The sequence below is a fragment of the Cebus imitator genome, unplaced genomic scaffold, assembly GCF_001604975.1.
Source record: "Cebus imitator isolate Cc_AM_T3 unplaced genomic scaffold, Cebus_imitator-1.0 Scaffold9, whole genome shotgun sequence".
NCBI lineage: Eukaryota > Metazoa > Chordata > Mammalia > Primates > Cebidae > Cebus > Cebus imitator.
In genome coordinates this window covers 2,459,104-2,473,099 of record NW_016107324.1, presented here as the reverse complement: position 1 = coordinate 2,473,099, position 13,996 = coordinate 2,459,104, and the positions used below count along the sequence as shown (strand labels likewise).

General features: G+C 38.7%; 1 protein-coding gene across 8 annotated transcripts in view; it reads right to left on the bottom strand.

Annotated features, from left to right (window-relative positions):
• EYA1 (EYA transcriptional coactivator and phosphatase 1) overlaps window positions 1-13,996 on the bottom strand; it is a 155,462-nt gene that overhangs the window by 6,611 nt on the left and 134,855 nt on the right. For all 8 annotated transcript variants that reach the window (XM_017544544.2, XM_017544553.2, XM_017544579.2 and 5 more), the window contains 5 exons: window positions 9,600-9,658; window positions 9,334-9,494; window positions 8,291-8,405; window positions 8,065-8,186; window positions 3,924-4,024 (listed from right to left, as the gene is read on the bottom strand). In XM_017544544.2, the coding sequence (XP_017400033.1) occupies window positions 3,924-4,024; window positions 8,065-8,186; window positions 8,291-8,405; window positions 9,334-9,494; window positions 9,600-9,658 (558 nt within the window). The remainder of the gene's footprint in view (window positions 1-3,923; window positions 4,025-8,064; window positions 8,187-8,290; window positions 8,406-9,333; window positions 9,495-9,599; window positions 9,659-13,996) is intronic.

Sequence of the window (13,996 nt, the reverse complement as noted above, 5' to 3'; positions counted from 1 at the left end):
AAAAAAAAAAAAAAAAGAAAAAAAAAAAGATGTAGCTCTTATAGTTTGAAGAAACTTTTTTTTAAACAGGGTCTCACTCTGTCGCCCAGGCTGGAGTGCAGTGGTGCCATCATAGCTCACTGCAGCTTTGACCTCTCAGGCTCAGGTAATTCTCACACCACAGCCTCTCAAGCAGCTAGGACTACAGACAGCACTACGATGCTGGGCTAATTTGTGTATTTTTTGTAGAAACAGGTTTCACCATGTTGCCTAAGCTGATCTCAAACTCCTGGGTTCAAGTGAACTACCAGCCTCAGCCTCCCAAAGTGTTGAGTTTACAAGTGTGAGCCACCACTCTCAGCCTGCAGAAACTTTTTGCTAAATCTCACAGTCAGAGGAAATAACTGAGTTCAAATCCTAGTTTGGCTCCTTTCTAGCTGTGTGATTTTGGCCAAATAATTCACCCTTATAGTGTCTCAGTTTTCTCATCTGTAAAATGGGTCTAAGGATCCCTTCATAGGATTATGAGGATTTAATGAGAAAAATGGATAGCAAGGCTTAAAAGAGGAACTGGGATATAACAAGGACTTTATAATTGGTAGCATTTTATTTTATGTTTTTTTCTTTGGGACAAGATCTCATTCTGTCATCCTAGCTGGAATGCAGTGGCATGATTTTGGCTAACTGCAGCCTTGACCTCCCGGGGTGTCCTCCCACCTCAGCCTCTTGAGTAGCCGGGACTACAGGCACCCACCATCATGCCCGGCTAATATTTGTATCTTTTATAAAGACAGAGTTTTGCCATGTAGTCCCAGGTGGTCTTAAACTCCTGAGCTGAAGTGATCTACCCACTCTGACCTCCCAAAGTGCTGGGATTACAGGTGTGAGGCTGGCCTAGGCAGCAATTTTTGTTACTACTATTACTAGTCCTTCTACAGTACAGAAAGCCATCTCTTAGTTTCTTTAGCTTGAGTTTTTATATGTAGTTTTAAAAATGAGATCGTTGAACTGTAGAGTGCGTCTCCTCCTACATTATTTCCCATAGGTTAAACATTAAGTATTCTCTACTTCTATGTAGCACTCCAATTTAAAGATACTCATTAAATTTTCTGAATGATTATATCCTTGTCCCTTAACTCATATGAAAGGACAGCTATTTATATACTAGGTAACCTAAAAAGGCTAGAAAAATTCTTCTTCAATAAAGTTAGAAAACAAGAAAGAATGTTCAACTTGTCACTCTAAGTGGTAAACAGATTAGAAATCGAAACACTGTGTAAAATCTGTCCATTTTATACACACAGGCAGGTCTCAAGGTACAAAGAGTAGTTTCCAACATATATTTTTGGACTCTTATCACATACAGTCATCCATGAAATAAAAATGGAAACGTAGGAGGACTCATTCGGTTAAAAAATTCAGAGTATGTTTTCTGCAAGTGTGGCTGCCTAATTTATTTTGTGTGTGTGTGTGTGTGTGTGTGTGTGTGTGTGCGCCCTACATTTTTAAAAAGACACGTCCAAAGATAAACAGTAGAAACAATCTTAACTGCTTTTCAAAGACAGCAAATACTCTATTCCAATTAATACATTCAATTCTAATGTCATACCAAGAATACCTTCACTTTTTTTCATGTTATATTCATTGAAGTCAAACTTCTAAGAATTGTACTTATCAGAAAGGTTTAGGAAGGGACCCACTCACAGAAATCTTGATAAGATTCAAAGGATTTCACTTGTGTTTCTTACATTTTAAGTAATCACTTTTATAGGCATCCTTCTCTGCCTACCACAAGCTAGAAAGCCACATTTTGGTAACCTTTGATCTTAAACTTTCTGGTGGATACCAGAGGGAGAAGGACCAGCCTGGAGATGGATTTACACCTAGGGCCACACTGCTCAGAGGTGCAAATCTGTTCCATCCTTGCCCTGCTGGCCACTAGGAGGGTCCTGAATAGGAATGGCTTGGGAATTCCAGAGCCTTTACTGGAAAGAAGACTTGAGTCTGGATCTCAGAAAACATTTTCATTAACTCTCCAGGAGTGTGTTTTGGGAATTATGACTTAGTCTGGGAAAGATTTTATTTTATAAAGACAGCCCAGAGGGGTAACAGAGGTACCCAGTGCCACAGCGGTTAGTCATCAGTGAAGTGGGAAGGTCAGAACTACTGCTTAAATGGCAAATGCTGCTTCAACTTGAGCATGAGGAGACCTGAAGCATGTGTGCATTTCCACCAGCACCAGCCACGCTCAAGCAAGTTTGTTACTGGGATACATTCTGTACCTATGAAATTATCTACTTGTAAAATTAGGGTCAGTGATTATGCTTTTAGTGGGACTCAGAGGCATTGAAGGTAAACCAGGCCATCTTCAGAGCCTGTACGAAGGATGGCCATGTGTCATACTTAGGCTCAGTGCTGCATCTATAATCTGGTGGCTTTATATGCTATTTCTTTATATGCTGGAATATTCCAGAAGAGCTGAAACACTATATCATTTATGGAAATACACATGGATTCCTATGAGTGAGTATGTAAGGAAGGGAATGGAAAATTATGCTCTTGGTTCACCCCATAAAATATTTAATGTCCTTAAATTCAAGAAACATTTAGAGTACAACTATGTAAAGATTTAGGGAGTTATAAATATTTTGAAGACAGTCTCAAACAACAAACCAAGCAAAATAAGATTCCTGAATCTGTGAAGCTCACATTTTTTTTCTTGCTGAAACAGGCACATAAACAACAACAGCTACCATTTTTTGTGTACTTTATACATATCAAGCTCTATGTTATGGGAGTTATATCTTACCTAAATCCATTCCTCAAAATAACCCAATGAGGTAAGTGCTATTACCATCTCCATTTATAGACAAGGAAAGGGAAACAGAGGGTTAAGAATTTGTTCAAAGTCACAGGAAGAGTAAGTGGCAGGGTTATAATTCAAAAACCCATGCTGTCTGGCTCAAGAATCCAAGCTATTTACCCACTACAGCACCTTCAGTTAAAATATAAGGGAGCATGACTATATTTGATCTCTTAAAAACAGAACAGAAAAGGTAGTACATGAATTCAATTTTGCAAATGAGTAAGACAATGACAGAAAGGAATATTAGGGAAAAGATCATTCCAAGGAGAGACAACAGCAAGGAAAAGCTGTTGGGCAAGGAAAGCTGAGTAGACTGATAGGACTACCGTGTAAGGTACCAGCGGGAGACAGATCAGAAAGGCAGGTTGTGGAGACACTTTAGTGCCAGGCTACGGAAGGTGGTCCTCAGCTTTAAAAAACGCAATGAGAGGCACAACAAGAAAGCTTTTGCTCAGAGAAATGAGAGAATTACACCCGCAGAGATTCAGAAGAATATAATAAAGTGCAATGGGCAAAGTGGGAGCCAAGAGATTTATAGTTGGGCCCACTCCCTTCCCCCTGCCCTGAGAGAAAGAGGTAGGATCTCATGATAAAAAGAAGATATAGAGTCCTCTGGGGAAGAAGATATAGAGTCCTCTGGGGAAGAAGATAGTTTTATTTTCCAAGCCAGCTTTGACCAACTAGTAGAGACTTTCTGAAGGCTGTTTGAAAGGTTCTTAGTCTGTGTCCAGGCTCAGGTAACAAGGTTTGAACCACCTGGCATGTCTGCCATGGAAACAGAGAAGGTCCTGGTGGCACATGTGTTATCTCTGCTCTAGATGACAGCTACACTTCAGTTCTGCTCCCTAAGTCTACCTTCTATGAACACCACTTGTGGCCCTTGAGCTTGTGCACACTGCTATTCAGAAAGATCAGTCCATATTTATTGAATGCTTCTTTACCCTGTTCAGTGCTTATAGTGCTGCACATATTCATCGTATGTTTCACAGAAATGGGACCTGCTTAAATGATGCAGTTATGAGAATCTTGAGGACTAAAAAAATAAATGAGACAAGATTCATCATCTAGGAACACTCACCTTTTTTGCTCCTTGTTCTTCTTCCACACCATCTCCTATAACAACATACACCACTTTTCTTCCAAACCTTTGAATTATCCTCTCGAAACAGCTTTCTTTTCCTAATGAACACAAGTAAATCATAGAAAATGTGAAGTTTGGGCAACCTAATGTGACAGAGCTTGAACGTTTTGTATAACATGCTTTCTTCATGCTCTGATTTGACTGTCCCACTTGTGTATCTAAAAGGAGTGCTTTTATGCCCCTTGGGTTGTATGTGCCACAGCAAAATAAATTACAAAGTAAATTAATCAGCAATGTGGTGTCCTGTCCTTTGGAAACTGATTAGTTAAATACTCTTTTCCAATGGATTCATTTATTAAAAAGTGGGACCTAGTCAATCACACCATTGCAATTGGCAGGGGCGGGCGGGGGGGAAGTACTGTTTTTCAGTAGGACTTTTTTCCCCTCAAAAAAGCTGAGATCAAACATAGGCAGTCTAGTAACATATTTTAACCTGATTTAAGAAACGTGTTGTAATATATCTAACTCTGAAAATATCTGATCCAAAGACTATGGAGAATGATAAAAAACAAACTGGATTTGTTTTTGTTCTAGCAAGAAAACACCAACACTGAAATTAGCTTATTCTTTCATTTTCAGGTTGAATTAAAGACCCTGAAAGCCTGATGTAGTCTTGCAAAACTCTTTCCAAAATAAATGTCAGGTAATTTGAGGTACTACAGCAAGATGGTGCCTGCCCTACCCAGGCATCTAATGTTCAATGAAGCACTTTCCTGGAGGAAAAGTGGAATAAAGGTAACAGAATACCCTTATCTGTCTATTATCTTTCCCATGTCATGACTTAGTTTGGGCTCCTATGGCGGCCACACTGTCAGCACATCCCCTGAGTTAATGCAAGCATTGTTTCTTCTCAGAGAAGAAACTGGTGTTCCAAGTCTTGGGCTGCCAATAGGGTCATTTTAATGGACAATGGGACAGTTTATAGTTTTCAAATGTGAATGGCTGAGCGAGCCTGCACCTCTTTCAAATAAGGATCAGATATACACATGAACAAATTGCTTGTTTGCTTAAACAAATGTCTGCTTTATATTTGTATTTTGCACTAAAATCTCTAGTTTGCATCTGACACAATAAAATGGAGCTAGCCTTATTCAAAGGATGCAATTTCAATGCCTCTTTAGTTGTCCACTAAACTGTGAAATATTAAATCACTTTAAAAAACAAATACAAATTACAGTGCTCACTGCAAAAAATATACAACCCAAAACTTAGATGTCATGAAACTTTTTTCCCTCCTTACGGAAAAATGCTCATGTGTTTTTGCAAAGTTTCCCTCTTGTGGATAAAGGAAGGTAAATTCAATGTTATTTAAAGGTGAAGGCGTGGTAAACAAAAAAATCCTTGCCTATATACTATCTCCTATCGGGTTCATTGCAAATTTGCGGTCATGTAAAATTTTTCACAATTTAGTTCTAAAATCTACAAAAATGAAGCTTAGATTTTAGAAGTTAACTATTAGTTTTATGTGAAGTATTCATTTTGATGAGTCCATTTTGTCATCATAGCTCTGCCAACTGGTCCATCAGCCATCTCCCATGACTGTAGCATTTTGCCTACAATAAAAATCACTGGGGCCAGGTGCAGTGGCTCATGCCTGTAATACCAGCAATTTGAAAGGCCAAGGCAGATAACCTGAGGTCAGGAGTTCGAGACCAGCCTGGCCAACATGGAGAAACCCCAACTCTACTAAAACTACAAAGATTAGCCAAGCGTGGTGGTGTGTGCCTGTAAATCCCAGCTACTTGAGGAGGCTGGGGCAGGAGAATCACTTGAACCCAGGAGGCAGAGGTTGCAGTGGGCTAAGATTCTGCCACTGCTCTCCAGCCTGGGTGACGGAATGAAACTTCATGTCAAAAAACAAACAAAAGCAAAAAAGTTACTGGGTTTTCTGCATTGATCCCCACATATATCTTATTTGATGGTGAAATCCTATTTCTACCACCACATATTTTTTATTCTAATTGTTACTTTGTATTGAAAAAATTAAAGCCTAATATTTTAAACAAAATTCCCATTTAAAAAATGCTTACTAGATTGTAATTTCCTATTACCATTTTTAAATTTCTTGGAATTAGACTTCTATGCACATGCTATATAGCACACTATTTGTACTTTCTTTCTGAGAAGCTAAGCTCTACCCACTTCTGTACTATGTGCTGCTTTGCCATTTGTTCCAGTGTCATGTGCTGGTAAACCTTTTCCACAATCCCTGTTTACAAAATACAATATAATTATAATTCCTCTTTATTGATATCAATGAATATAGAATTAACATGTGACTTAAACTGTATGCTGCTTTGGTTTTAATGGACTACTAGGAATTTTATTCCATTTGATATATTTTTTTCTTTTTGACAGGTATTTTCCAACAATTTGTTCTTGGCCCTTCTTGGAAAGAGTAGTCATTCTCAAACTCCAGCTATGTATTTCTAACTTGAAAGGTTACACTGGATGAATACCATCAGCATCCTGCTGTGTGTGTCCATGGCGCTTCCTTTCTGCCATTAATTGAAGACTCCATCAGATCTCTTCCAACTCAACACTGATAAAAACTAATAGTTAACTTATAAAATCACCTGATTTCCCCATCAGTTAATTGTGCCACTATTGACTCAGGTGTCTAAAATAAATCTTGTGTCAGCCTTCTTCAAAAACAATGGCCATTTATTCAGCCATTCATTCAATAAGCATTTATTGAATACCTAATGTGTAATGGGTGTTGCAGCAACTATGATGAGCAAGAGAGACAAACCCAGTCCTCAAGAATATTACAGTATGGTGGGGAATTCATACTATGAACAAATAATTATAAAAGTAATTCTTTAGTAATCATGTAATAAATGCTTTGAAGGAGAAGGACAGGAAGTGTAAAAGTGCAGGCAGATGGAATTTAGACCTATAAGGATTCCATTTTTGGCCCTTTGATTATATGGAGTTGAGCAGCCAAAGACAGGCTTCTTGCCACCTGCTAGAATGCTCATACCCTTTCCCCTGGACTAAAACAGCATTCATCTCCTTACGGTGACATACAAGGCCATTTATGCCTAGACCCAAGTATACCTTTCCAGCTTTGGCTTTTAATGAGCACAGCACACTAGCTATCCAGGGCCACTCACAAGTCCCTCAGCAGGGAACACAATTTAATTTCTCTGTCTCTTTGCATTGTTATCACTAGTCCATCTATCTGGTGAACTCTTACATGCTCTACTATACCCAGCTCAAATGTCACTCCTTCTCTTTAGCTTTCACAGACACTTGCCTCAGCCTCTTCCTGGGTGGGAGTGAATGCTTCCTCAGCTATGTGCACATTCAAGCACTTAGCAGAAGGACCCTCTAGGATACAGCAAGGAGTCTAGACCTTGGAATCAGAGAGACATGAAGCTTGACCCTTGGGTTTGTGAGCTATTGACTGCAACAATTTACTTAAGTCTCTGAGCTTTAGTTTCCCCATTTGTAAAATGGAAAGATTTATAAAGATTGGCTTTAAATGTAAAATGCTTAGTAAAGTTTGGGGTATCTAGTAGACAACTAAAAAAATGCTCATTTGCATACTCTTGTAACTGTCTGCTTCCCCTGAGAACAAGAGTCATGTATTTTTTAATCCCTATATTGATTCTGCCTTGATTTATATTCTAAATAAATTCCATAAGTCTTTTCCTCCCACCTGTTTCTTTCATGCAAGCAGCTTTTTAATGTCCACAATAAAAATGGAAACTCAATTCATTTCTACTTTGCATAATTCTATATTGTTTGTGTTAGCTTAGAAAATCAGATATTTTTGTTAATGTTGCCTAAAAGGACAAAAGTATGATAATCCAGAATCTATGCTGTTACGCTACCTAAAATGCCTTGTTCTTAACATTAGCCAGTAAAGTAAAATTTTATGACATCAGCTACATGGATTATGCTGTATGTCTCTCTTATGTCTAAATTCAGTTTGACAAATTGGTTAAATTATTCTATTTTTTTGATCTATGTAGCATTCTGGAAAAAAAGTTTCATTTATTGCCTTTCATTTTTATTATCCTGAAGGAAAAGAGCTGATTGCTATAAAGAAAAAAAAGAAAAAGTAGCTCACCTATTTTAGTTGCACTGTAAATATTTTCTATTGGAAATACAATTCCTAATCCATACAGCAGGACTTTCGCCAATGCTGGGATGAGCTGAGTAGTTGTTACTAAAATATTCACACAGTTTGTCCTATGACAACAGAAAGAGAAAAAAAGACTTGAAAAATAAATCTCCAAAATGAACAAGCACGAGCATTGCCCATTTCCTGGCAAAGGTCCAACAGAAAGCCTCACCGGGAGTGAATGAGTGAGAGTGCTTTCAGGGCCAGTGTCAACCAGGAGTCAGTCAGGGCTTCAATTTCGGCCCTCAACTGCAGCCAGGCTTCCCTCTTAGCTGGACCAAGCAGACCTGAGGATCAAAAGCACGTGATGAACTACTTCCTTACCAACATATTGCTTTGACTTTATACATAAGAAACATTTAAGGAGTACTATGAATACCACTCTCAAGCTTTATAATATACAAAGTATGTTTCACATAGTATCATTCAATCAAAGTATTTATTTGGTTATAAAAGTCAGCTCTTCTTTTTGGGGAACCTACTCTCTCCCATCCCTCTAACTGTAGTTTGGGCAGAGCTGACTCTACCTTCTGGCTCCCAGGGTAGGTGTTCAGCATTTGCTTGGCCACTGGAAGTCCATCTTGGAACTTTTGCTAAATCTATTGGAAAAGATCTCTCTCTCCCTCCCTCCATAAAGGTGCCAAACTACTGGTAGAGTATAAAGCTGGATCTACTGGTGGTCATTTTGCCACCTCTTGGGAGGGACTGATCTAAAAGGAGCTTACCCAAAGGAAAGCACAGGCTTCCCTGACAGTATCATTTGAGCATCTGGATATAACCCTGCAGGAAACCAACCTCACTCCTGACCATTTTATGCTAAAGCCATTATGAACCAAAGTCAAAAGATTCAAACTAATCCAAGTATTTAGCTGGTAGAAGATTTACAACCCATCTTGTGATTTGGACAGAGGTCGCTAATTCTTCGAAGGTTGCTAATCCTTCCTTGAAAGGACAACTGAATGTCAGAGAGGTCAAGATACTTGCCCCAGGTCATATCACAAGGTAACAGACAGGACTAGACTAGAATAGCCAGGGCAGCTGGCTCCAGTCCAATATTTCTGTCACTAAATCACCGCAGAGTAATGGCCAGTGAGATGAAACTGCCCTAAAAAAAGGCTATTATATTCAAAGCAGTGTGACACAAAAGTGTACAGTACTTTTGGAATTGTATCTAGACTGTCTTAACCCGCTGAGATACTGGTGGTAATCACTTGCCTCCAACATTATTTTTGTAGGTGTTGTAGATCTCTTTTACCCGTCTGTAGCGGAAGGCCAACTTTCTCATCCAGTCCACGCCACCCCGTACACCAGTTGCCAAGCATAAATTAGCACTGGTTGCTGCAGCAGGAAAGCCATCTGTTCCAAAGTTATACGTGCTATTTAGATGCAAGAAAAGCCCAAAGTTAACCAAACAGAAAGTTCATCTTAATTAGGTAAGCAATTAAACTATAAAATGTCACTTCACGTTCAAGGCTGCTCACCTTAGGTCCTGTCCGTTATCATCTGAAGAAACATCATCTATATGGACTTGGTCACATTCCTAAAATGCAATTAAAATGATGATACATGTCAATTTTTTAAGAACACCTAAATTTTTGTTTGTTTTGAAAAACCATATATAGCTATTTTTAAAAGCACCTTAATTGGAGTGTTGTTGTTTTTTTTTTTTAACTATGTCAATCAGTAGGTGGCAGTCTTGTAAAATTGACATTTTTACCTACTTAGGGTCCTCTCCTATAAGAAAGAAGCAATGTGGTTAAGGACTACTGCTATTCAGCTTCAGAAAACACATTTTTGTGTTTAGAAAGGAAAGTGATTGAAAACAATTAGCATATGTGTTCCATAAACCTCAGGTACCTTAAGCCATCGTGCTGCTCAGAGCTGATTCACTCAGTGCCTAAGCATAACTGAAACCAGACATTTTGGTAAATGTAACATGCTAGAAAAATTAAACCTGATGCTAACTGCCAATGAAATTATGACCTCTGATTGCTGTTGAGCCACACACCAACACAGCCCGAGGCCAGTATGCTGAGGAGCCCAGACAGAAAAAAAGTCTGTTACTGGTTTCCATTTATTTGAGAGATCTGAGTTTTATTCTGCGTGTGTGTGTGTGTGTGTGTGTGTGTGTGTGTGTGTATATACACATGTGCAGGATAAAAAACCATGGGAGACTTCAAAACCTAAATACAAATAATCAAACCATGTGCTTTTTAACTGTTTTTTATTACATTTTTAGTGTTATTTTACTATTACATATTCACCTTATGTATTAGATTTACATTATGGCATAATGTTATTTTGAACAGACCTGATGTTTAAATCCCAAACTGAGTAAGACCTGATGTTTAAATCCCAAACTGAGTAAACTATTTAGAATAGGAAGCCATGCTGATGGGCTAAAGCACTATTGGACCCAGTTAACATTTCTGTATCTGTTTGCAGACACATTGGAGCACCCATATATCTTACCACCATATCCCCAGACGAATTGTGGGAAGAACAGCCACTCAATAAACATTTGTTGAATGAATGAAAGCATATTAATTTGGAAGCAGACAACGACTCTAGTCCAGAAACATAACACCCCCACTTGGCGGCTTTCATATTCCAGTCATGTTCCTCTCTTTGCAGTCGGGCTCCAAATACCCCAGAATCCTTTATTGTACTTATTTCTATTAACATTTTAGTTTAAAAATATTACTAAAAGAAATTTCCAGGCACGCATCCTGTATTTTAAAGGGTTCTTTTGACTGAAACTCTGGTCATGTTTCAGATAATTTCATAAACTCTAGCCCATCTCTCTAGCACTTAGAATCAACTTCATAACAAAGATGACACTTAGAAAGCACTATAATAATAGAAGGTATATTTTTATGTTGCCAGTTCCTACTGAACAAACTCTTCTCTCTCCATGGATTTGTGAGGAAGGGAGGAGGAGATAGAAGTGGAAAGAAACTTAAACCAGCTGTTCCTTAACAGAATTAAAATCGTGACCCCCAACCTCTTCTCTAAAGCATCTATTTTCCAGGCAGCCCTCTCCCAGCAAGCAGCAAGTTCCAAGGAGGAAAAGACTTTGACCTTGTAACCCTCCCCTGCTCTCCTGAGGTCCATAACCTCAGATAAAGAAAAGGAAAAGCAGGTCTAGGAGCCCTCACATGCTGACTGTGAATTTAACATTTTAAAAAGAGGTCATTCTTGGAAGACGTGGTTGGGAACTTCTCATTTATTAATGTAATCTTATTTTAGAAGATGAATGATGGTTGCTTGTGTTTTCAACAACCTACTTGAGGTTTAAAGAGTTACTAAATCATGAGTAGAAATTTCTGATATTTAACCAGATATGCAATTTTTATAAAACTTCCTTAGAGTGTGTGCTTAGTGTCAGGGCTGGGGGAAAAGAGGAAGGCCACAGCGCCATGCTGGAGAAATTTTCTCTCTTGGGAGAATGAACAGAAAGGAGGAGGAAGTTGAGGAACTAGTAGAAGAGGAAAATATATGTTCAAAAGAGTTTAATTCAAGGAATCAAAGCTGGCCTAGAAATCCCTGGTTACCTCTAAGGGTGGGAAGAGTTTTTTTGAAAAAGCAGGGTGTTAAGATGCTTTTCTTAAACTAATTTAGCTGTAAATCTTCATTACTAACAGAAAAGTCAGTTATCTTCTAACAACTGTTAATGACTCCATTATTGCTATTGTTCTTCCACATCCTGTATTTGTTTTCTCCTGCTAGCTTCATTTAAAATGTTTTGTTCCCAGGCTGAGGACTTCATTTGAAGTATTGTTCAGTCTCTAGCTTAGCTCTTAGTGTCAACACCTTCAAGCTTTTACCTGCAGATAGCAAACTCACTTCATAGTGACTTGATTAAAGCAAAAGGTTGGTGTAGTGACAACAAGGAAATCCCCATTCTTTATCAGGAGAATTTCTGTAGAATGATTTTAATTAAATGACATGTAAAAATCAAGGGTAATTTTTAAAGGGCCTCATTAGCACCTCTGGGAATGAAAAAAATCATTAAAATGTCTATGTAAAATGCATCTCTGTAATTGCTGCTTAATTCTCTTAATGAACAATAGAAAAATACTATATTGCACAAACTTCGAATACATAAAATATATACTAAGGGTTCATTATCTGTGTCTTTGTGGGAACCTACAAATAATGACACAAAATGTCTTGAAAAGTATGTTTTTAAAAAATTGTTTTAAATCTTAATGAGAAACTATAATATTACTATCTTGATGTTTACTTAACAAGTTTAATTCTTAAAAGAATGGGGAATATTAAGATATTGCAATATTCCACAGGAGAACTGCACAATAAGTCCATTAGCTCTCAAATGAGAAACAAATTGCCTCCCATCAGATTCCTGAAACAGCCTCTTCCGTGGGGAGAAACTTGCCTTCTCCCATTTCTCAGACACCATCTATCTAGCTTTTTGTTCGTCATCTTAGAGCTGAATTTTAGGTTCTAATTTTTGCCTTCTGGACATGGTTGTTTTTAGCTTCCAAATTTGTTTTAAACCCAGACAATGAGATAACTGAGGGGGAGGGGGCAGGCCTGATTTCAGAGTCCATGGCTTAGGCAGAAGGGGCTCGGGGGCCCCCTGAACCGAGAGCAGCAACCAGGTTTAAAGTAAGTCCCCCTGGAAGAATCTACAAAGACAAAAATGGAAGCTTAATATAGTTCCAGGTGCCAAATATATTCCTAAAAACCCCAATTTGGTGCTCAATATAGAGAGTACAGAACATACATAATTATATTGGAAAATAAGTTTTTATTCCAAAAACAGACTAAATGTGCAGAAAATGTACTTCTGAAATAGACAACCAAAAATATGCGATAGACTTTTAAGGTGATGAAATCATTATTAAATCCAAGTCTTGGGGCAGCATTCACATTTCTAGGGGCCACTGCCAGTTCTGCATATTTTACAGGCTAATCTGTAGTGGAAGGGTCTGAGATACCCAAGGGATCCCTGCTGTGTTTGGGGATCTGGTCTGAGACTTCAGGGAAGACAGAGGTAGTGATTTCAAGGACTCCTGGAAGATTCTGCACTCACACTAAACTAATGGATGCTTTAGCTTAGAAAGGTGGTCATTCATTTATGTGACAAATTATTTATTAAGAGGCTGTTGTGTTCCAGGTGCTGTTCTAGATGCTAATGATACAGCACTTAATACAGCAGACAAATGTCCTTACTGCTTTGAAACTAACATTCTACTGGGAGAGACACATAAGAAAACATGTAAAACGTACATCTGCTGGATAGTGGTAAGCACTAAAGAAACAAAATACAGTAGGTGAGGGAGAAATACAATGCCAAGTGGGTCTGGGACAAAGGAAAGAGCAAGTTCAAAGGCCCAGAGGCAGGAGAACCCTAGTGTAAGGAGGTAGGAGGAAGAAGCCAGGAGAGAGCAGGGGACAGGAAGAGTTCTCTGTGCCTGCAGATCCCAGGTAGGATCAGGCTTTGCCAGGGAAGCAGTGGACACGTTATCAGTCCTTGCCCTCAAGGCACTTACACAGTTAAGGAGGAAAGAGAGAAGTTAACTAACTACACATGTGACAATTAAAATTGAGGCAAATCCTGCAGAACTTCCCTAGGATCCAAATGAACACTGTCCTGCACTCTATTTAGCCAAAGAGAGTTGCAAAGGTCTGAAGAATTGAAATTATATTTTGCTAGATCAGGAGGGACAGCTTGGTCCACCGCTTGTCCTTTGTGGCTTTTGTGATTGAAACCAGCAAACCAATAAAATGGTGGCCTACTGGAGATGGTTCCTAAAGACTGAGATGTGGTGACAGGAACAAAACAGCTTTTTGGTCCCAGACTACCCATGCCAGACCTCTACCTTCAAATGGTGGTGGGGTGGGGTAGGGA